A 22793-nucleotide genomic window follows, 5' to 3' on the forward strand; every position below is an offset into this window, starting at 1 on the left:
TTTGCACCTTTCCAGCACACTTGGTCGGGTGGGTGTACAAGCATTGGATGCTTTATGCCTCACTCTGCGAGGAGCAGAGGTGTTTCTGTACAGAGCAGGGAAATCTCTAGCAGTTCAACCTAAGTTGCCCCATTTGTAAAGTGGGGTGTTAAAACTACCGAAAGAACCCTTCAGCTACCCCTTTAACTGTAATGTTCAAAAGATTTTTAACATCGGAGAAGACTTTTGTTTACATTTAGAAAGGCTGATTTTATTATTTAAGTTTATATTTACTGAAGTAGTAAATGTGAACAAACCTGTGAGGAGGAAAACCTTTTGCTAGTACCAGCGTAGGGCTTGCTTGATCCTCACGGAGCACCGGGTGTGTGGGCTCAGAGCCTGCTTGCTGCAGACCGGTGACTGGCCCCTTTTGCTTGGTTTCTATCCAAAGCGGCAGTACTATGGGAAAGTGAGTTAAATGAGTGATGTGCATCTTTTTTTTTTTTTGACCCTTATTTTGCTTTGTTTTTGTTTTGAAATACAATACTAGAATATCTAAATTACTTTCATTTTCATGGTCCATTTGCATGATCAATGTTAGGTTTATAATTTGATCTGTATTATAGGTTTTGTTGGGGTTTTTTTTAATTAAATGGGCAGGACATTGTCCTTAAGTAGCTATAAAGACTCATGTTTTAAAAGGGAAAGGATTTGGGTCATAAAGTTACAAATTAGCTTTAGCAAGCTTTCAGTAAAGGTAATATTGAAAGAACAGGAACAGAAAAAATTTAAGTGATGCTCAATGTATTCATCTAACCTCTGTTTCTAATTTTTAATATAACCTGATACTGTTGGGTAAAACTGAATCCTTTTGGTCAGTTACAGTTCAGGTACATTTTTTATATTGTTGCTGTTTATGACATTTATCGAAGGAGTAAAAAATATCTGTTGTTAAACTCTAGGAGTTAATGAGGCAAAAACATAGTAGTTTAAGCCTATAGGGCTACTAATTGAAATGAATGACTTTCATATTCCTTTCAATGGGGGGAGGGTCCAGGAACTGCTTTCCTTTCTGCCCAGACTCAGCTGCCAAATGCATTTCCATTTCCAGGTGGCTATACGCAAACAGGAAATTGAAGACAGACTCAATTCGTGGATTGTGTTCAATGAAAGAAATAAAGAGCTGTGTGCGTGGCTGGTGCAGATGGAAAACAAAGTTCTACAGACAGCAGATATTAGCATCGAGGAAATGATTGAAAAGTTACAGAAGGTAAGCAACAGCACCCGGGTGAACGCAGGTACCGCTGCCACAGGAGACTCAGCCCTCCTCAAAATGGCGTTTCAGGTATGTTCCCAATAACATTTTAGAAATTTAAAGGGATATTTCTGGCTCTTTCTTCTCCTTTTCTGAGAAGAGGTGGTAAGTGAGGATTCCAGAGAGATGGGAGGTGTGGGGCCCACCTAGGAGGGCACGGTGCTGTGTACTGGGGGGAGCTACTTCCTCAGGAAGTCTGGCCAGAGAAGGGGCTGCATTTCCTTAAGCATCTGTTCACGCCCCAAGTGAGTTATGGCTTTTCTAGTTCTGATTATGGCAGAGCTCCCCTTGCAAAAAGGAGGGGCCAGCAGTAATGGGTCTCATCATCGCCAATCTGCACAGAAAAAGGTGGAAAGGCTCTTGCCACTCAGGAAAACGCTTACTGGTATTAGGCTAATTCAGTTATACTCAGCTGTCGCCAGCTCCCAGATCATTGGATTAGAAGAAATCTGAGAGAGGAAGCCCTGGCTGCTCAATTAGGAAAATCTCCGCTGCCTCATGTGTTGCAGTGTGCTGAGTCGGCATCGTCGACTGGTTAGCCACTCACTGAAGAGCTGTGTTAACAAGTGTGAGAAGTTTTTCATTAAAAAAAAAAGTTCTTTTCAAGAGGCAACTGTGTGTTTATGGCAGAGAAGTGAATTTTGGGCAGTAACTGAGGCTTTTTGTCTCGGTGCCCTTGCCAGGACTGCATGGAAGAAATCAACTTGTTCAGTGAAAACAAGTTACAGTTAAAGCAGATGGGGGACCAGTTGGTGAAGGCCAGCAACCAGGCAAGAGCAGCCGAGGTCGATGACAAGCTCAATAAAATCAATGACCGCTGGCAGCACCTTTTTGATGTCATTGGCTCAAGGTAAGAAACGGTCCAGAAACAATTCCTACTCGCTTAGGTGCCATGGTTACCCCACACACCTGGACACTGAGCCCAGCCCAGTGCTGAGGTCGCCCAGCAGTTTCATAACTTACCCGGTCAGTGATGAGTAGCCATTCTTGTCTCAACAATGTAGAAAGATTCTATTTTTAGTATATCCCACTTTAATAGTTTTTTTCTTTAGCTTAAAATTTCACATGAATTAGATTAGGTTTGAATGGGAGTTAGGAACTTAATTGGAAAAGAAAGGCTTGAGGAGGTGTTACTTAGAAATAGCAACTCTGCGCTGGGACTTGCGTGTCCCCCAGATGAAGTCACGCCTGCTGGTTCCTGCCTGTGGGTGGCAGGTGCAAGTAGGTCAGGGCATAGGCCTGATTTCTAGATGCTGGTCTGGAGGTCCCCACCTGCCCCCACAGCTGGGGCTTGGAACACCCGAGGCGCAGATCCTCTTTGTGTGCCGGGCGCGCCAAGTGCCCGGTGGGCATCTGGTCCTAAGGGGGCACTTAGGAGGCACGGCTGTGGCCATGCTCCAGAACAACCCTGTCAGAAGTCAGACCGGCAATTTTGTGTTCGAACAAAGTGATGATGGTGATACCACCACTCAAGTTAAATGGGCTCTGTTTTCAAATTCTGTCTCCAAAGGCAGGCCCCAACCAAAATGGGTTTGGTTTGGTTTGGTTTGGTTTGGTTTGGTTTGGTTTGGTTTGGTTTGGTTTGGTTTGGTTGCAACCTGACGTATAAAAAACAGTCACTCAGCTTGGGGACTGCTTGTGTGACTTTGTGTGGCCACTGGCCAGGTGAGGCTTTTATGTTTTGAACACACACACGATGTGGAAAAAATACACAGGAGAACTTGTAAGGCGACCCAAGTATTGGGTGTAGTGAAAATGAGATGCACCTAATAATTTGGCACTTCCTCTACCTCCCTGTTGACAATCAACCGTGAGTGAAACCTGCAGCACAGGCAGCAGGCCCAGTGCTCTGAGAATTACAGACAGGAAGTAAGATGAGTCAGTTATGTAAATGGGAGCCGACATCTGAGCAGCTTGTAAAACCGAGTGGTTTGAGGGCTCAGATCTCGTCTTCCTGGAGAGGGGGCGGGGATTAGGAAGAGCCTCACAGGAGAGTGTGTTCCCAGATGGCCGGGGATGAGCAATGAGGGCTCGGGATCCTGGAGCATCACTGGCGGCTGAGAGACAGAAGTGTGCCATGGGCAGCAGGTGCAGGGGTAGAGCAGTGAGGAAGCTGTTCAGGAAGTGACAAGAGGCTCCACTGCCGTGGGGGATGAAGCTGCAAAGGTAGGTTGGGGCTAAGTCCTGGAAGACCTTCAATCCTAACTTTGTCCTGGCGTCCTACATAGAGTCTGAGTCAGTTGTGGGTTTTTAGCAGCAGAGGGTCTGCCAAAGACAAACGTTAGACTGATTGGGCTGGCAGCGCACGCTGGGCTGAATCCAGCTTCTCTCCACTGCCAGCTCAAAAAACACATATCTGTGGAAATCCGTGGCGGTGGCCCAAGTAAGGATGAAGAGGGCAGGTTTGGAGCCCATGCTGACTTTATCACTTACTCATCACAGAAACCTGAGTAGTGATTTGATCTGTCTAAGCCTCAGTTTCCAAATCTGCATAATGTGCCCGACAGCACTGTTCACATCAGAGACCACCGTGAGGACTAATGACGTGCGTCTTGCATTTGGCACCTGTGCGGCCCAGCGTGGTTATTCAGTGGTTATCATTGCTTTCCCTAAGAAGACGCTAAGACTAAGGCATTTCCGTGGAGTAGAAGAGGATTCCCTGCGTTATGTCTAGTGGTGAAAGAGACCTTTCCTCCACGAGACCAGTGTTTTTGACTGTCTCATTTCCAGCACTTAGAACAGGGTTCAGGTATATGTTGAAATGAATGAACGTTTCAGTGCACAAGGTTAAGGTCATGTCTGTTGCGTAACTTGTGTGTAGTGTGTCTTTGTTGACACTGTTTTTAGAAGACTTATCCTAAGTCTTCTTGGGCACCTGGCACAAATCTAGGGCAACTTTGTACCTGTCATGGACTGTGCTTCCTGAAGACTAGAGTGACAGTCCATTCTCAATTATTCATGCTTTGGTTTTATCACTTCAGAGTTTAATAGGTGGCTTGCTTTTCTCTCTCCTTTCTGGCTGCCTGTCCTCAGCCAATTCCTTGGTGGGGGAAAAAAAAACACAGGTGAAATTTCAGTGGTCCTTTTGGAAGGAGCAATTGGCAAAATAAGGAATTGAAATAATGGCAAATATTTTGTCTGCCAGCTGTGTTCTTAACAATGTGCTTTTATGTATGATTTCACTTAATTTTCATTGTAATTCTAAAAGGTAGATACCATTATCCCATTTTACAGATGACAAAACTGAGGCACTGAAGTTGAAGAGCATGCCCACAGTTAGAGCCAGTATGTGAGGCAACCAGGATTCCCACTCAGGCAGTCCTGTTGCCTCCCTGTTGCCCAGGCCCTTCTGGTTTGTTACACTGACATGAACTGAATCCCTTCAAAGCTAAGAAGCTGGGGCCCAGGCCAGCATCGCTCAGCTGGTTGGAGCATCATCCCATAATCAGAAGGTTGCGGGTTCAGTCCTCAGTCTGAGTGCATTTGGGTGGCAACCAATCGATGCTTCTCTCTCTCGCATCAGTGTTTCTCTCTCTCCTTCCCTCTCGCTCTAAAAGCAGTGGAGGTGTGTGTGTGTGGGGGGGGGGGGGCAACAACAACTAAGGAACTAGGGAGAGAATACCAGTAACTTATCTTCCCTAAAGCAAAGGCCAGGCTGAGACCAATGGCCAAGAGTCTAGGAAACTCTTTGATGAGTTTACCCCTCCGGGTGAATCTGTGGATTGAGGCAGCAAGCTTGGACCTGCCTTAGATTGGCCTCATGTAGAATCAGCTGCTTGTCTGCTCTCTGCTACTGATCATATCGTCATCAGGGAAGTTGGGGAACAGGCTGTGGAACTTGGATATGAATGGAACAGGGTGCAGAACTTAGATTTGAGTCGTGCCAACCAAGTGCACTAATGGCCTCTTTGCCCAGAGAATTCCAAGCCCTATTTAGTGAACCTTTTCTGTCCTGCTCTCAGTTTGCTGCAGCTTCTCTGCTGTGGCAGGGGACAGCATTTCCCGTTAGAAATAATAAGATTCAGAGGGAGGCTGTAAAGTTACAAATGGTATTCAGAAATCCAAGACCTGTTGTTTCAGGTTCATTCTCAGAGTAATGGAGGTGAGTTACAGGGTTAATGAAATGCACTTTCAATTCTGATCCTTTCAGGTAGTGGGCTCTGTTATGGGGTGACTAGGGGGGAAATCAGTGCTGTCTATTTTCAAGTGCCAGGCCACCCATGTATACATGTACATACATGATGCAGCCCTGCAAGGTCAGTGCCCTCCTTTTGACAAAGAGGGGCCATACAGCCCAGAGGGGCCGTACAGCTCAGAGATCGTAAGTAACTGACTCGGCCCCAGTCGGTTCTGCACAGAGTGGGCTGGAGCCCAGGGCCGTCTGTCCTACTGTACAGGGCATCCAAAGAGCACTTCGCTCCTTTGAGACCTTGGCTTTCAAAGGTAATTTATCAGAATTTTTCTAAAACCGAGAACTCGATGTAGAATTTATCATTTATTATAGAGCAGTGGTTCTCAAACTTAAACATGCATCAGAATCCCTAGAGGGCTCGTGAAAACATGGGTTGCTGACCCCCACCCCCAGACTACTGATTCTGGAGGTCCAGGTGGGGCCGAGAATGTGTGTTTCTAACAAGTAGGGTCTAGGCATTGCCAGTGGTACTGGTCTGGGGAACACAGAGTGAGCAGCAGGGTAAAGGGACACAGCGATGCACCAAGTCAGACATCCCTGACCTGCCACTTACTGTGAACCAGTCTTCTGACCTCTCTGAGCCTCAGTTTCCTTGTTGATCAGCCCTTACACGTTCCTGGGTAAAAAACGCACCAGAACAACTACAGAGCCATCCATACACAGGCGGGCAGCCTCGGGCAAGGCTAGTGTGGCTACATAGAGTGGGGCAGAAGTCGGTTTACAGTTGTTCATTTGTAAAAGAATACGATAATCAATAAATGACAATACCGGGCTAAAGTCTGTTTCATGTACTCCAAACTGTGAACCAACTTTTGCCCCTCCATGTATGTAGATAAGTTGGCGGAAGGGGCTTAGACGCAAACAACTGCTTTTTTCCTGTGCTTGCAAAGCGTTCTTCAGCTTCTATAAAATCTTTAAGGCAAAGAACCTGAAGAACACGTCTTCTGAAATAACCAGATAACCCAGTGGGGCTTGGGGAGTCTACAGTCTTGATGCCGATTTCTTCACATGAGGTGGTGCGGGCCCCAGTATGGGCATCAGGGTCCTCAGACTCTCTCTCCATCGGAACCGCCGCAGGAGTTTTTAGCTGTCCTCGTGGATCCTTGGGTGGCTTCTTACCTTTGTGACATCTAAACTTTTATAACACATGCTGTCAATTCCCTCAACAGGAAGGCCATTTTGAAGCAGTGTATATTTTTTTTGGTGAATGGCATGATTACTCCAAAACTGAATCTGGATCGATGACCTGAAACATTAATTATATACTACTATGCCTCTTTGACAGATTAAATGAAGAAGTAAACTTTTAAAAAATCTTAGATAGCATTTTTGACAAGCAACCCAGCATGCACATTGCTCTGTGATTTGAAAAAAAGAGAGAGAGATAAAGAAAGGAAAAAACAAAGCAGCAAGACCTAAGTGCTAGAGAGACAACTAAATTATAGAAGCTGTTTTTCAGGATTAGCAACACATGCAACCCTCTGTTTGGGAGGAAGCAAGGCTACTTATTAATAAGAACAGTTTAGGCATAGGATGCTGGGTGATGGAGAAAAAGATGTAAAGTTGATTCAGCCTACAGAGACCAAAGCTCTGAAAAGTGGGTCCCCAGCCATTGTCCCCTTAGTGGGACAGTGCCAGAGGAAGACTCAGCACCTTAAAAACTCATGTACTTCTGTTTCCCAGAACCCCCTCCATAGTTACTAATCGGAGCCTTAGCTGTGTCCTGTGAAGTGGGAGGTCCTGTGTCTTTAGTGAGTCACTCCGAGGTGGTTCCTCATGGCGGAGCCTCTTCAGAGCCATGGAGGGGGGAGGGCTGTTTGTAAAGATGCAGCGTGTGAGAATGATCTAGTCAAAGTTTTCGGTGCCCAGAACAGAGGAGAGAGCTAAGTGCGAAGACGTAACCCAGAACACGTACTTGGGTTACCTATCGATGCCGGCATCTTTGGTGGTTTTTATTTCCTTTTTATGTTTCTGAATTTCCTAAATGTTCACTAGGTAAAAAGGGATGCGGGCCTTTTTTTCCCTTTAAAAATGCTACAAATAATGTTACCTTTTTCCTAGTTTCTTTTTGATGGTAGCATCATGAATAGCCTTGGCATGCTTAAGCCAACCTGCTAATGGAAGGGTATAGACACACACTCTGTGGCTCCTTCCTGCTTAGACCAGGTACCTCTCTCACTATGGAAAGGATCAAGTCTGTGAAAAAACTTCCTAACAAAGCGTAATTTTCACATTCGATCTACCAATGTGAAAAGCCCACTGTTTTATAAAAGTAGCAATTAAAATGTTGTCATTTAAACTCAGCAGTTATTACCATGGCAACTGTGTGTTAAGATTGTTTTTCTCATTTCTTGCAAAATGGGCAGGGAGATGTGTGCCTTCTTAAACTGATAACGATTTTTGTTGCTCTCCCTTTATCTGGATTTTCTCAAGGCTCTTGGAAGACCCAACAATGCTGCTACTCATAAAGTCGACTTGCTCTGGCCTGGACAGACAGACTGCCTGATCCAGCGGGGCTGGGTTAGAGGTGGTAGCGCAGGGAGGGCCAGATGTGAGGCCGGTCTCCTGTCTGCCCTTTTCCCTTCCCGTCAGCGCCGTCATTCCACTGCTGGAGCAGGCGGCTGCTGCTCCCAGACCCGCAGCGATGCCTTCCTACAGGTTGGGGGGGGGGCTTCTCCATAGAGACAGCAGCCATTGTCGAGTGGGTCAATGGACAGTCAGTAGCCTGTGTCCAGCATCAGACAGGTCCAGTGTCCTCAGCCTTGTGGGGCCATATTTAGCAGGTCCCAGGGACAGCCTGGCACGTGGACACAAGTTAGTCAGAGGCTTCCTGTGCGTTTCCAGAGCTGCCCTCTGTTTCACCAGTCTAGAAAGCACTTGCTGTGTTTCAAGGTAAGGAGTGTAATAGTGACTAAATGTCGGGCCTTAAGGAGAAATGGTTGACACTGAGTCTCAGAATGAGGCTAGCACTAAGCCCAGTCCGAAAGGGGCTGGGTACAAACCCAGGTACTCCCGTAGGCAGGGCCACTCAGGATCACAAAGGTAGAGAACCTTAGGGACACGGAGGAATGTTGAGATACTCACATCATGAGGAGCTAGCAAGGAAATTGCAAATTTTCTCCCTCTGCAAACTCTTGTGCTCCATTTATGCTATAAGAAGTCATTTTTTCTGCAGAGAGCAGAGGAATGGACTAAAATGAACTCTGCCCCTCCCAAGCCAGGATATACGGGCCTAAAAAAATCAGGGCAGAACCACCCCCCCCTTTTCCTCCCCACCCAGAAAAATTTCTCCTTTAGGAAGCTGGGAGGAGGGCATTCCTGCAGGAGTCAGGGGCTTCAGATTTCACCATTTCTTTTAAACCCGAAACAGAAATTTAATTTGACAGGAACAGAAATCCTCTTGTCCGCGCCCAATCTACAATGTTTCTTCTCTCAGTTTATAGCACTGCATAAATAACCCATAGCCAAGATAACACAGTGACTCTCTTCCCCCAGCATTGCAATCCTGCAGCATCAGAACAAAGACTGTGTGTGTGTAAAGAGCCGAGATATTCGCTTTCTAGAAGGGAGAAAACAGATTAAAAATTGCATTTAGCAGAGAAGCAGGTCTCTTCCTTTCCTAAGGGCATTGCTTTGTGGCTGCAAGGGGAGGGTGGCCGGTGCAAGATGCTGAACCAGTGAATGGAGAGGCCTGCGGGCCGGGGGAGGGGCTGCCTTGTCCCTGGGAGGTGGAGGTGCAGCCGGGAACTTGGAGCTCTCGCTCAACATCAGGAATGATTTTTTTTCTCATCAACAGTAAGTGCAATTTTGGTCATCAGCTCTGCCTGTGGCCGATGGGAGGCTGCCGTCTCCTTGTGTCTTGCTCTTTCACTGTCTCATTTTGGTTACAATAGAAATTGCCGATGAGATGGTGGCGGCGGAGTGTGTGTGCTCAGCCATCGGGGGATGGGTTCTTTCCCAGTGTCAGCATGCGTGTGGTGTCTGCAGCCAGCCTCTGACAAGCCGGGAGAGACGTGATTACACCGTGTGCAAAATGGAAGTCCTCCGGCGACATAAATGCTTCAAAGAGGCAATTAGCTCAAGTGTATTGTAATGTCCGTGCCCCCAACCCAGGGCTTCAGGATCTTGATGTAATGGATTATCTTACTGTAAAGATGTTTGGTCATTTAAAGTGACGCAATGGTATAGAATTTGAACAGTGTTCTAAGCAACTGACAGCTGCCCACAGGTCTGAGTATCTATTTGGAGACAAATTCAGATTCTTCAGCCATCTCAGTTTTCCCGTGTATATTTTAAGTATATTTCCTGAGTGTATTTTAAGTTATGCTGTCCACATTGGCCTTGGAATTGTTTTACCTTATGCTGATCTAGCGCCTTTATAATTTAACTGTAGACTCTTTTGTATGTAAGAGCATAGGACTGAAATGCAAATTATTCCATATACATGAATTTGATACTTAAAGCCTCCATTACACATTGTAAGACTTGGGCTTGGTATGTAGCTTGATACTAACCTGGCTTGATTTTGTTTGTTTGAGAGGGAGAGCAGGGTTCTTAAATATTATATTCTGATCCATCACTAGTTAAGATAAAAGAACAGCTTTGTACACCTTGATTTTCTGCATTTGTACCCACAGTCTCTGCAAAAGAACTTTTAATTTGTAGCTATTCAGGCAAAATTCTTGTTTGGTTGCATATAAAAATGTTTTATTCGGGTTTTTCAATAGGCCACACAGGTGAAAAACCTCCCCTTTGCCCCTTAATATTCTGTTTTTCCAGTTCTTAGAATTGAAATTTAGCTCAGGAAGTCATGCTTAATGTTTTCTGGAGAAATACGATGTCATGAAGCATGTGTGTGAGCGATGTTAGCCTGGCGCGCCTGCGTGCAACGTGGCAGGTGCAGAGGTGGCGAGCGGCGTGACGCGCCTCGGCGGTTGGTGTGATCAGCGTTGGGGTTGCTTCCCTGTGCCAAGTCTGGTTTCCAAACAGGTTTCCTTGTTTCTCTATTAACTGGAGACTTAAACTCCTCTAAGAGCAGTGTCAGCGAAGTCTGACCTTGAGGTGGGCTGCCTGGGCTAGCCAAGGACACGTGCTTCCTGACCTGAGACAGGTGATCATTGGATCCCAGCGTCTGTACAGAACAGAATGAGACAAACTCAACAGTGCATCCGAGGGAGGCCCCGAGAGTGAGTTGCAACATATTATCTGAGGAACAACATTTGTCTCTATCGCTGCACATTTTTGGACATCTTGCCTTCGGTCAGAGGTTGGAATGTGGAAACATGTTAAATCCTGACCCGATGAATGTTTTGTGGCTTCCTGGTGACCTGCTCTTTCCTTCCCATCTTCCTTCCTCTTCAGTTTGCCCCCAGTATGTGTGTGTGGCCCATGTGCTCACCCGTCCGCTCCCTCACTTGCCCAGAATGGAACTGCGGGTTAGAGCCGGTGAGGCTTGACGGGAGGTGCTCTGGTCATTTATATATAACATGGCCACCTCATTTATGAAAAAGACAAATTTGAAGGTATGAGTGAACATAATTTACTCACTCAGAAGTTACGTATTGAGCGCCTCCTTTATTGTATTACGATGTCTACACTACATGAAAATTAGCGCATGAGCTCTTTGGGAAGCAGACCAATTTTCAGGTTTTTTTGCATCTTCGGGATCTGCACAGGACCCCAAGGCAAAGCAAATGGTTAAATGTTTATTGAAAGGTCCTTGGCCAGTGTGGTTCAGTTGGTTGGAGTGTCGTCCTGCAAAACCAAAATGTCACGGGTTTGATTTCCATCAGGGAACATAGGTTGAGAGTTTGATCCCCAGTTGGGGTGCATACAAGAAGCAACCAATTGATGTTTCTCTCTCACATCAATTCTCATTCTCTCTCTCTCTCTCTCTTTCTCTCTCTCTTTCTCCCCCTCCCCTACCTCACCCCTCTCCCTCTCCCTCACCCTGGGATTAACCGGATCCAAGATCACTGTACTCTGTGTTTTTTGCACCCAGGTTACTTTGTTGCTGGTCAGCACCCTTCATTTAGAAGCTTGTACTCTGACCCCCTTTTTAGCATGAGAGGCTGGGATCCTTAGGCTGGAATAGGGTCAGCCTATTCCGGTGGTGCTACTGTTCTGGGAGGAGGGGGCAGGAGCGCGGTGCAAAGGCTGCTGGGCCTGAGCACCTCTCTCCACCTGTGGGGGAAGCTCTCAGGGTTGGGCCTCTCCTCCAGACAGAGCCTTCCAAGAAGGTGTCCCCTTGCAACCTGTGCGAAGACTCCTTGGCTCGTGGGGCCTAGGATTCTTGGCTGCTTGGCATTGTACGGAGTGTTCTTTCTGGTCCCTGGGCCATCAGGGTGACAAGATGTTGGGGTGAGAAGGGTGTTCCTCTGAAGCCACAGAAACAAAGGACGGATCTCGGTTACAACTGCATTCAGGCCTGGCCCTGGATCTGTTACTTCCTTTTTAATAAATCATCCTGTGGCTTTGAAGGGAATCTCTCCTTATGGTGTTTCCAATAAAAATGTAATTTGGAAAACATACCCCTTAAAAATTACGACAGTTGCCCTGGCTGATGTGATGTGGTTCAGTGGATTAAGTGTCAGCCTGTGGACCAAAGGGTCACGGGTTTGATTCCCAGTCAGGGCACATGCCTGGGATGCAGGCCAGGTCCCCAGTAGGAGGCACATGAGAGGCAGCTATGCACTGATGTTTCTCTCCTTCTCTTTCTCCCTCCTTTCCCCTATAAAGTCTATTAAAAATTACGACAACCGTAGTTTCTGTTATGAAACCATAGTTTCATGGTTTGCTTTTCTGAAAAACATCGTTTCTTTCATAGTTTCTGAAAGACATTAGGCACTGTGCCAAATGTCTGCCGTGTGTCTGCATCTCATTCACTGTCCTCAGCCACCCAGTGAAAGAAGGTACTGACTCCTGCTGACACTGGTTTGCAGATGAGACTTAACCAGAGGCAGGATTCAAACCCAGACCCCGACCGTAGCCTGTGTTGTTGACCACCCAACTCCACAGCCTACTTCTAAGCTTGCCTGGCTCACGGCAGTGTTGAGAGCGAAGCATAATGAACGGACTCTGCACAGTCCGCGCTGTGGAGACGAGGCATCACTGTAGGTACTATTGTGCCATCCCAGTCAGCGGTAGTAAGAGCTGGTGTCCTACCGAGTGCTTACGCCATGTCACAGGCTTTACGCGCGTCCTCTTGTTTGACGCACAGCCACCTGCAAGGTGGGTAATTTTGCAGACAACAAGGAAACTGGGAATTGGGAACTCGGGGTTCCTTGTGGGGGTGTGCAGCTCATAGATGGCACAACAGGGTGTAGAGAGCCAAGTCTGGTCACCTCCAGTTCTGGCCTTCACTTGACCCAGTTGTTACCACCTCCTTGGATCTGGAAGGGTCCTCAGGGGCCTACTAGAGGTGAGATGGCTCGAGGTAAAAGGATTTGTCCCAAATCACAAAAGTAGCTGGTAATACAGAACTGGAGCAAAACGTCCCAGGCTTGAATCGGTCAGTTGTAGGACGCAATAAACACACACACACACACACACACACACACACACACACACACATACACACACACAACTCTGTGGTCTACTTAACTAGCTGGTGGTGGAAGGCTTATGCACTTTTATTCATTCTACAAAGGTTGTCAACGCCTCCTGCCCACCAGGCATTGTGGGAGGGGCCGAGCTTACAGAGGGAGCAAGCCTGGTGCCGCAGGTGATGGGTGCGCAGTGGATGAAGGGTGCAGGCACAGCAAGGGCAGGAGGGCCCCAGTGCTCAGGAGCGCTCGGCCGAGGGGCAGTGGCGGAAGCTCCAGGAGGAAGAGGAGCCACTTTGCAGAGCACAGGGTTGGAGGCAGAGAGGCCACTGACCAATTGACCTGAAAACTCAGCAGATGAAATGCTTGGTGGAGGTGGGACGTGGGTCAGACCTGCCATCTCAGATGTACTTCAGCTGCGGAACCAAGGGTGGTAGGAAACTGCTCACGGGCCATCGAAGAAGAGACGATGATGATGATGATGGTGGTGGTGGTGGTGTGGGGAGCTCCATGCGCATCCTGTGACTTAGGGCCAGGGCCCCGACCTCTGTTCCTGGTCCGTGGGCGGGAGCTCCGACAGGACCTCGTAACCCGAGTGCTGACTGACACGTGGGAACTTACCATTATAGCCATTACCTCCAGTGTCTGGATTTCCCTCAGTGTCTAAAAATCCCACAGATCTCCAGGAAAAAACCCTCTCTGCTTTAGAACTTTCATGGAAGCAGTTTATGGAAGCATTTTGTTTCAGGATCTGTATAAAGGTCGTTTTCTCGGAGCAGCTGTGTCCTTCCCTCTGACAGTATGTTGACAGACCATGCGTGTTTGTTCAAAGCCTCTCCATGCCAGATCAGGCGGGTCGGTGGGGCGGGTGGATTCCGAACGGCGCTCGAAAGTTAACTCTGCCCCGCCCCGCTCCCGTTTTGGCTGACACAGTTGCCTGCAAAGGTCTGGTTCTGAGTGCACAGTGCCCTCGACCCCTCAGACTAGACGTGGGGTTTGGTACGTGTTCTGTGCTTGCTTAAGAGGGGAGTCCCATGAGAGACATCTTGGGCCAGACACCACCAAGTGAGCCAGGCATGCGACATCTTTAGGCCATCAGGGAGGGTCACTGGTGGCTGCAGTCTCAGAGGTACCCAACCAGGGTGTCCAACCTGCATCCTGGGGGCCACGTGAAGCCCAGGATGGCTATGAATGTGGCCCGACACAAAATCGTAATTTGCTTAAAGCATTATGAGATTTGGGGGGAATCACATGTCATAATGAATTTAATATGTAGCCCAAGACAGCTTTTCTTCTTCCACTGTGGCCCACAGACTCCGAAAAGTCAGGCACCCCTGCCCCTGAAATGGGGTAGGAGTCAGGCGGGGTGTTTAACCTAGAGAGGGAGAAATGGCCTCTCCTCTCACCCCTCAGAAAGATGGACTGGGTCTCAGGGGATCCCCCTCCGGGAATGACAGGGCTTCACATTTGCTTGCATATTAACTTTGAGTCCACTTGAAAATCAATGGGAACAGCAATTTTGTGGTGTCTGGACTTCAATATAGCAATTACTGCTCTGTGAAAACTCGTATCTGGTGAGAGTTGTCCCCACCGTAAAATCAATCACTGATGTAGGTTGCTGTTTACCCACCGACACTCTTACTGGAGCATGCTCACCACTAAATGTTGTACCTTGGTATCCCACCTCTTTTTTTTTTTTCTTCCTGCAAATACGTTTAGGGTGAAGAAGCTGAAGGAGACCTTTGCTTTTATTCAGCAATTAGACAAAAACATGAGCAACCTCCGCACCTGGTTGGCTCGCATTGAGTCCGAGCTTTCTAAGCCCGTTGTTTACGACGTCTGCGACGACCAAGAGATCCAGAAGAGGCTCGCGGAGCAGCAGGTGGGCCAGTGAGCAGCGAGCTTTTGTAAACGTGTCTGTGTGCGCGACATCTGCCAACACACCCCTTCTGTGTCGGCCGTGTGTTCTGGCACGTTCACACTTCATAGCACCGGCTTGTGTTTCCAGAAAAACCGGACCGCCTGTCCGTGTTCTGGGCACTCGAGGTGCTCTGCCTGGCTTTCCGTCACCACTCACGTGATGCCTTGTGAAATACTCCGGATGATGTTTGGGATGCAGATGTTAATCTTCGTGGCAAAGGGGTTTTTTTATCTAGTATTTTTTTAACTTTGATCTCTGTTTTGCTTTTGTTAATGCAGGGTTGGCAGACATAAGTTTATAGTTGTGAGTGTGCATCCTTGTACTATTTGCTACTAAGTATTGTATTACTTATTTGTATTACAACTGTAAGCTTATGTTTACCCACCCTGTAGAGTTTTGGAAGGCGATGAATTGAAAGGCAAGTAACTTTTCTTACCAAGAAAGGTTTCCATGGGTGAATACTCTGTGTCTGATAGAGTTTTTTAAAAAGTGAATAAAACAAAAAAGGTGTAATAAGGCGCATGCTTACACCAGTAAGCTTCAGGAGTCTCCCTGGCAGTGCTCTCTGCATTTCCATTATCAGTTTGTTCCCTCTGGGCACCACACACACCCCCCCCCCCCCCGGAAATGCCGGCATGCAAACCACTGGACCCTTGAAATCACTGACTTACCAAATCCACTTTCCTGCCCTTCATGGCCTCGCATTCACCTGTTCATTCTCAGATGCTGTGCCCGAGCTTGTCTTGACTGTTACAATAGCTGTTCAGGAGATTAGTTCAGTGGCTTTCCTTCACTTCTGTCTTTCCCAGACCCGTAAGCAGATGCGGTTTTGACCACATGAGCAACGTGGTTGTCCCTGTGTTCCCTGACTCGGGTCTGTTTTCTTCACGTTGCCTCCAAAGCCGCGGGGCTTGCTGCCTGTCAGCCCACCCGGAGAGTCACCTGCATGTCGTAGCTGCTTAGAGTTACGGGGCTGCATCTCCTCATCGGGGTCAAGGCCAGAGGCCACACCTTGATGATAAGTTCTCTTGAACTTAGGTCAGTCCTTTTAATATGAATGTCACACCTCATGCCACCATGAAGTAGAACTAAGTATTTGATATTAGTCTTGATTTAGATATCTCTCTATTCAGTCTGTTATAATTGCTGATCAAATGATGTGTATTCTCTGATTTTCAAACTAGTATAGTTTAGCAGTGCTACAGAGTAAAACTACTGGTTTTTCCACTTAGCCTCAGAAACTAAAACAAGTCTTTCTCATTGAGGCCATCTAGATTCTGTCTTTGCTCTGTGGAGAAATGAACATTGATAGTATGTAGTGGGCACTACAGAGATTTTAACGCCATTCTCAGTAGAATCACAGCTTCTGAACATTATCAGCTTTTTAAAAAAATTTAAAAACATTTTTAATTTCCTTTTAGAGAGAAGGGAAGGGAGGGAGAAAGAGAAGGAAAGAAACATCAATGTGTGGTGGCCTCTCATGCACCTCCTCCTGGGGACCTGGCTTGCAACCCAGGCATATGCCCTGACTGGGAATCGAACCTGTGACCCTTTGGGGACCCTTCACAGCCCAAGCTCAATCCACTGAGCTACGTCAGCCAGGGCCAGCTTTGTTTACAAGGCTGATCCATTAGGATGAATTTGTTGAGCAGTCTGCTAGTTGGCCTTGCAAATAACCGTTTACCCCAAGTGGTGAGTTTTTTCAGGTCTATTTACAGGTGTGGAAACGGACAACATTGTTCCTAAAGAATGACCGGGTAAATTTGGCCTTGGCCAATTATGTGCATTAACATTTTATAAATCTGAAGTGTGACAACACTTCATTCATTAAATTGCAGGGAATTTATTCCCAAAAGCGTGGAATGTAGAGCGGCTGCCACTCTCGTGGCCTTCTTTGTCCCTGCACTAAGACGGCACCTAATTCCAATCTGGCTGATTGGCAGGTTCCCACTTGGTAGAATTCAGAGTCACCAATGTGGAATTCTTATCCTTTGGTTACAAAGAAAAAGAAAGAGTGAATATGCAGTTGGTGTTCAGGACTACCATTACTGTAAAGAAGTTCAATGTATTAGTTTTCTATAGCTACTAAAACCAATACATTACCGCATATTTAGGATCTTAACACTAATGTATTGTGTTATGGTCTTGGAGCTGAGAAGTCCGCCACGGGGCTGAGACCGCGGCCTCAGCACGGCCGATTCCTTCTGGCGGCTGGGGAAGAGCCCATTGCTTTGCCCTTCCCAGTGTCTAGAGGTCGCTACATCTCTTGGCCCAGGGCCCCTTCCTCTGTCTTCAGAGCCAGCAGATTGCGTCTCCCTGTGCCTTTCCTCCATAGTCATCTCTCCCTCTGATTCTGTGCCTCCCTCTTTCACTCTTAGGGGCCCCTGGGATTACACTGAGCCCACCCAGGTAGTGTATGATAATTTCCCTGTTGGAAAGAGTTGAACAGCAAACTTCATTCTCCATTGCCATGGAGACTGGCATAGTCACAGGTTTTGGGGACAAGGGCATGTGGACATCTTGGGGAAGGGGAAATAGTCCATCTACCACAGGTGTCCTGAGGAAACTTTTAGTATTTTTGTTAAAGCAAAAAAAGTCACCATGTGTTTATTGTACTAAGCCTGGGCTTTGAATGCTCCATCAAAAACACTAAAAACAAATGTGTCACACACAATTATGTATGGGCCACTTAAAAAAACCTTTCCTGTGTTTCTGTCACTAATTAAACATAATAAATTGCTTCATTCCTTCCAGAAATAAAACCTAAACACTTGGGATCACCAACTGGTGTCTTCTGAAAAAGCCCTCGGCCCCCCCAAAAGTGATTGACAGACATGATGTCCTCTGCTTCCCATTATAATGTCCTTGGGGCTCCAGTGTGGGAGGGGTCAGACCTTGTAAGAGTCCTTGTTTCCCCTCTTTTAGGTAGAATTTCTTTAGGTGTTAAGGGTCGTGTTGTCATTCCTGTTGAATATGTCATCTTCAATCTGTAAAGGATGTAGAACCTTTGTAACATTTTTAAATCAGGAACCACATATTTTTTAATAGTTTTTTATCCTCGCCCAAGGACATGCTTATTGATTTTAGAGAAGGGGGAAGGGAAGGAGAAAGGGAGGAAGACAAACATTGATGTGCTAGAGAAACTGCAATTGATCGCCTCTTGTATGTGTCCCAGCCCAGGGGCTGGACCCGCAACCTAGGCCGCGAGTCAAACCCACAGCCTCTCAGTTTATGGGACGAGGCTCCAACCCAGTGAGCCACACCGGTCAGGGCCAGGAACCACTTTCGTTGAGTCTTTGGCATCACTGCTGTTTATTTTGGTTTCCTGATTCCTGTGGGTGCCATCTGGTGTCTTGAGGGGAATTGTTGTTCCCCTCTATTCTGTAATTACCAAAGGTTCCCTCCCCAGTGGGCCAGCTCAGCTTCCTGCTCACCCCCCTAAACCTCTTCCCAAGACCACCCTGGTGGACTTGCTCACTACCCCCCAACCACTCCCAGGGAAACAGGCTGAAACCACCACAGGGGCACTGCCGTGTGATTTTCTGCCCTCTCGCCCTGGTTTTCTCCCCCCCCCCCCCGTGCCTTTTGTGTGCTCGTCCTGGCTGCATTCCTGGCTCTGGTTTCCTGTCTCCCCACCTTCTCTCTCTCTCTCCCTTCACCCCGCCTCCCAACTCTTTCCCAGCCCCAGGGCTCTATGTCACCTGCTCAGGGGCAGAAACACAAACCAAGCAGGAGCCTGATGCCAGAACTGGTGGCAAAAGTCTGTCGCGTTGTCTTATATAGTTTCTTAGGTCCAGTTCCTCAAATTACGTGGGAACAGTTTTCAAAATCTAATTGTTGTGTAAACTCATGCTTGAGTGGGTACCAGTGGTAGGATTATTGTTGGTATTACTCACTTAGCACCTGTGTTAGGATTCCCTGTCTATTGTTTCAGCAAAGTTAAAGGGGTTTTTATCAACATGGGTAAATGTCAGGAAAGCCTGTGATGATTCCAGGTAAGAATTCTGCATAAACCTAATCATTTGAAAGCGAGTCCTCGCACCGGCCCCAGGGAGGCGCCTCAGCATTAGTCCTGGGCTGCCGAGCTGAGAGCTGTCCCCCTGCACATCTCTCTCTGCAGCACGTATGGGGCGATGAGCCGGAAAACAATTTCTTCTGAATATAACTGAGGTGCTCTTTTTTAATCAGGATCTGTGTTAGGAACTGCTTGATTTAAGATATATTTGATTGGGCCCGAATCAAGGCCAGCAGTTTGCTGAAGCTGCTGGTTTCAAGCAGGAGCCTAAAGCAATGTCTTTCTGTGGTCTGTTGGCCATTTCAGAGCTTAGGAAATGTAACGGTCAATTCATTAGAAAGAAACATCTGGAAAGAATAAATAAATAAACAAAATATATTTGAGCACTAACATTTTATTATTTATATCCACTTGAACACAGAATGATCCAAATTATGCCTTTATTAGAAGAAAAGTAAAGACATATCAATCCTATTTACTAACAGCAGGACCCTCCAAAATGATGGCCCAGTGGGGTAACCTGGGACCACCTCACGCTGCCTGCCTGCAAGCAGCAGCAGGCACTGTTCACAGTCGTTCCTCCTGTAAACTGGACTGTGTTGAATCCAGGGAGCGTCAGTGCCAGTAACAGAGGCTCCTTTAGCATTGCCGCTGTTTCACGATGTGCTTTGGATACTAAGATTAGAGGTGTGTCTCACTGTCACATATCACAGAATTGGCCATCAGGAGAAGCCTAAGTCACCAGAACAATGAAGCAGACAGGCTCCGTATCTGCCCTCCCACTCTGCCCTCCACGGCGTGCAGAAGGAAGTGGTCTCTGGATAACAAATAACTGAAGAAAATACCATGTTTATTCTTAAACAGGTTTTCGCCTTTTTCCTACGACCATGTATTTTTCTTTGTGAACATTCTTCTCCCCAAATTAGGGAACTGCATCACTATCTCCAACACTGGACACAACTCCCAAGACCCTGTCCCCTCCCCGAGCTTGGCTGGACCCCGTCCCGGGTGGTCTGTACCCCCAAACCCTTCCGTTGGGCTGCGGAGCCCTCGGAGGGGCTGGTGGGAGGCTGCAGACACTGTGCAGCGGCACGCCCGTCCTGGGGTGGAGGCTGATGACAACACAGAGGACTCAGTAGGTTGGAGAATTCTGCGACCCATAAAGCATTAAGAGTTTCTGTTGCTCAAGTTTTAGATCTTGCTGAAAAGACTGTGTTTTCCACAGAAGATCTCCCCAAAGCCAAGCCTACACTTGAGGCCCTTGGAGTCGGGTGGTATGGAGTAGATCCCATGTCTCCCCAAAGTTTGTGGGGTGCTGGGCTCTTAGGGGAGGGTGCCCTGCTATTCTGCCTCCCCTGACCCCACACACACATAGTTCAACAAATAAATCCCCGTTGCTGCTTAGTCTTTGCATCAGGGGCTGCAGCACAGGCTACACGAAGATGAGTCTGTGCTGTTGCTTCCAAGGTGGAAAGGTACCCACCACTGTGCCCCCGGGATGGCCCTTTGATGCTGACCCTCCTACCACTGTCGCCGTCTCAAGGGGCTTTTTACTCTCCCGTGATTTTGTAGGACCTGCAGCGAGACATTGAGCAGCACAGTGCAGGAGTGGAGTCTGTGTTCAACATCTGTGATGTCCTCCTGCATGACTCCGACGCCTGTGCCAACGAGACCGAGTGCGACTCCGTCCAGCAGGCCACCCGAAGCCTGGACCGACGCTGGAGGAACATATGCGCCATGTCGATGGAGCGGCGAATGAAGTGAGAACCGAGCTGCCCCTCCATGTGTCAAGTGTGGTCAGCCGGGTTCCGCACACCCTTCTGGCCTAAACGACAGTAACTGTGTTCTGTTCAGTTCACAGGCTATTGGCAGAGAAGGCTCAGTAGGTGTAACAGTGCTTATAAAAGTAATTATTCAAGGAAAACATGGCGTGATGTCCTTCCCCGTGTCTCGGGCGTAACCGTGGCTGGCCCCAGTGCTCCCAGCATAAAGCGGTGGAGGAAGCCCTGCCTCCTGTTGGTTAACTTCTGAAGCAGGAGCTCCGTAGGGCTTGGCACTCCCATAAGGAAGGTGTCCTTACCAGGAAGCAATGCTCCCAGGTCCTTCCTGGAAGGGGTATTAGGGTCACTCCACCCGAGTAGTGCCAGTGCTGGGGGTGGGAGGCGGCAGTCGGGAACAGGACAAGTTAAGAGAGAGAAAAAACATGTAAGAGCTCTGGTCAAAATGGATGGCTTGTGCTAACTAAGCTGTCTTCTTCCCGTCAGAATCGAGGAGACCTGGCGCCTCTGGCAGAAGTTTCTAGATGATTACTCCCGCTTTGAAGACTGGCTCAAGTCAGCCGAGAGGACCGCGGCCTTCCCAAATTCCTCAGAGGTGTTGTACACGGCAGCCAAAGAAGAGCTGAAGAGGTTTGAGGTAAAGACCTGCGCCGGGCTCAGGAGGAGCTAGAAGGACTTCCTCCAAGTGGGGGCTTCCCTCTGCCCAGGGCCCCCCCCCCCCACGACCTGCCATCCGTCAGCTGCTAAGACAGCTTTGCAGGATGCTGCCGGTTTCTGCCAGCTGGCGGGCGGTGGACTTGAGATCCTGTTCTGTAGCTAGCGTCAGGGGAACAGGTGAAGTAGGCCCCCGTGGCCGTGGTGGTGTGGGGACTAACCGCCTGCAGTGTCATTGGGGTCTGGGAGGGGCGCCCTGCACCGCCTGCCGTGGCACTGACGCTGCTCTGTGTGGCGCAGGCCTTTCAGCGGCAGGTCCACGAGAGGCTCACGCAGCTGGAGCTCGTCAACAAGCAGTACCGGCGGCTGGCGCGGGAGAACCGCACCGACACGGCCAGCAGGCTGAAGCAGATGGTCCACGAGGGCAACCAGCGCTGGGACGGCCTCCAGAAGCGGGTCACGGCCATCCTGCGCAGACTCAGGGTAAGCGGGTCACGGCCATCCTGCGCAGACTCAGGGTAAGCGGGTCACGGCCATCCTGCGCAGACTCAGGGTAAGCGGGTCACGGCCATGCTGCACAGACTCAGGGTAACCTTCTCTACGTCACGGGGTCATTTGTAGGTGTTTGGGAGACGTGATCTGTGATATCAGGCTTGTAACAAAGCAACGGGTAGAAGATTCCCTGGAAGGCCCAAGAGAGCGCTTAATGTTGTTCTCTTTTGTTCAAGCCCAAAGCTGCCAGCTCTTTGCATTTTTTTGTCATCTTTTGCCTGGCTTCTTAGGCACAACTTGTTTATGTGATTTGTGTTGCCAAACAAATCTCTCTCTTTCGTCTTCGGTAGCCCCTGAAGGTGTACTTGCTAGCTCACAGACTGCCAGGGTGGACCGCCATCTGGGGTCTGGACCGCAGTCTAGAAAGAGACCAGCTTTGCCCACCTGCCTGCTTTTATGTCGTGCTTCTGGCACCATGAGGGACGTGGACAAAATCCTCTCTGCACAGTGTCTGTTGGAGACAGCAGTTCTCTGAATTTCGGAGCACACCGACTAACCTCAGAGGCTGGGTTTGAATTTTTTTTTTTTTTTTGTAATGCAGGCATTCACCTTAGAGCTCTGTAATTCAGAGGCGCGATGCCAGCCTTTGTGAAGCCGGGCACAGACTGCCAGGCCAGAGTGCCTTGTGTCTGTGGGGAGTGAAGCAGCCCCTGCTCCTGTTCCAGGGCAGGACGCTCTTAGAACCATGCTGAACAAATGGAAGTCGGGCTGCTGGGGGTTTTAAGCTGCTCAGGGAGACGCTGGCTAGCCTTCCAGATGAACCCCTCGCATTAATTGATCTGCTGGCCTGACTGTGAGCAGTCTAACCCCCCATTTGGCACCAAATGCTACGTTTGTTTGGGA

At 48.2% G+C, this 22793-nt stretch overlaps 1 protein-coding gene and 1 non-coding gene across 9 annotated transcripts in view; both read left to right on the forward strand.

The window, feature by feature from the left end:
• Positions 1-22793, forward strand: part of SYNE2 (spectrin repeat containing nuclear envelope protein 2) — a 287326-nt gene that overhangs the window by 250454 nt on the left and 14079 nt on the right. For 6 of the 8 annotated variants that reach the window (XM_053673375.1, XM_053673368.1, XM_053673369.1 and 3 more), the window contains 6 exons: positions 1091-1249; positions 1978-2144; positions 14750-14912; positions 20539-20726; positions 21231-21381; positions 21699-21881. In XM_053673375.1, coding sequence (XP_053529350.1) covers positions 1091-1249; positions 1978-2144; positions 14750-14912; positions 20539-20726; positions 21231-21381; positions 21699-21881 — 1011 coding nt within the window. Of the gene's footprint in view, positions 1-1090; positions 1250-1977; positions 2145-3225; positions 3461-14749; positions 14913-20538; positions 20727-21230; positions 21382-21698; positions 21882-21924; positions 21952-22793 lie in introns of those variants that run through there. The other 2 variants (XM_053673373.1, XM_053673374.1) reach the window with 2 other exon arrangements.
• LOC119059991 (small nucleolar RNA SNORA2/SNORA34 family) lies at positions 19179-19315 on the forward strand. Its single transcript, XR_005084505.1, has one exon. It is a non-coding gene; the product is annotated as a small nucleolar RNA SNORA2/SNORA34 family (small nucleolar RNA).

The sequence above is a fragment of the Artibeus jamaicensis genome, unplaced genomic scaffold (genome assembly GCF_021234435.1).
Source record: "Artibeus jamaicensis isolate MK-2021 breed Jamaican fruit bat unplaced genomic scaffold, CSHL_Jam_final contig_851, whole genome shotgun sequence".
In the NCBI taxonomy this organism is placed as follows: Eukaryota; Metazoa; Chordata; class Mammalia; order Chiroptera; family Phyllostomidae; genus Artibeus; species Artibeus jamaicensis.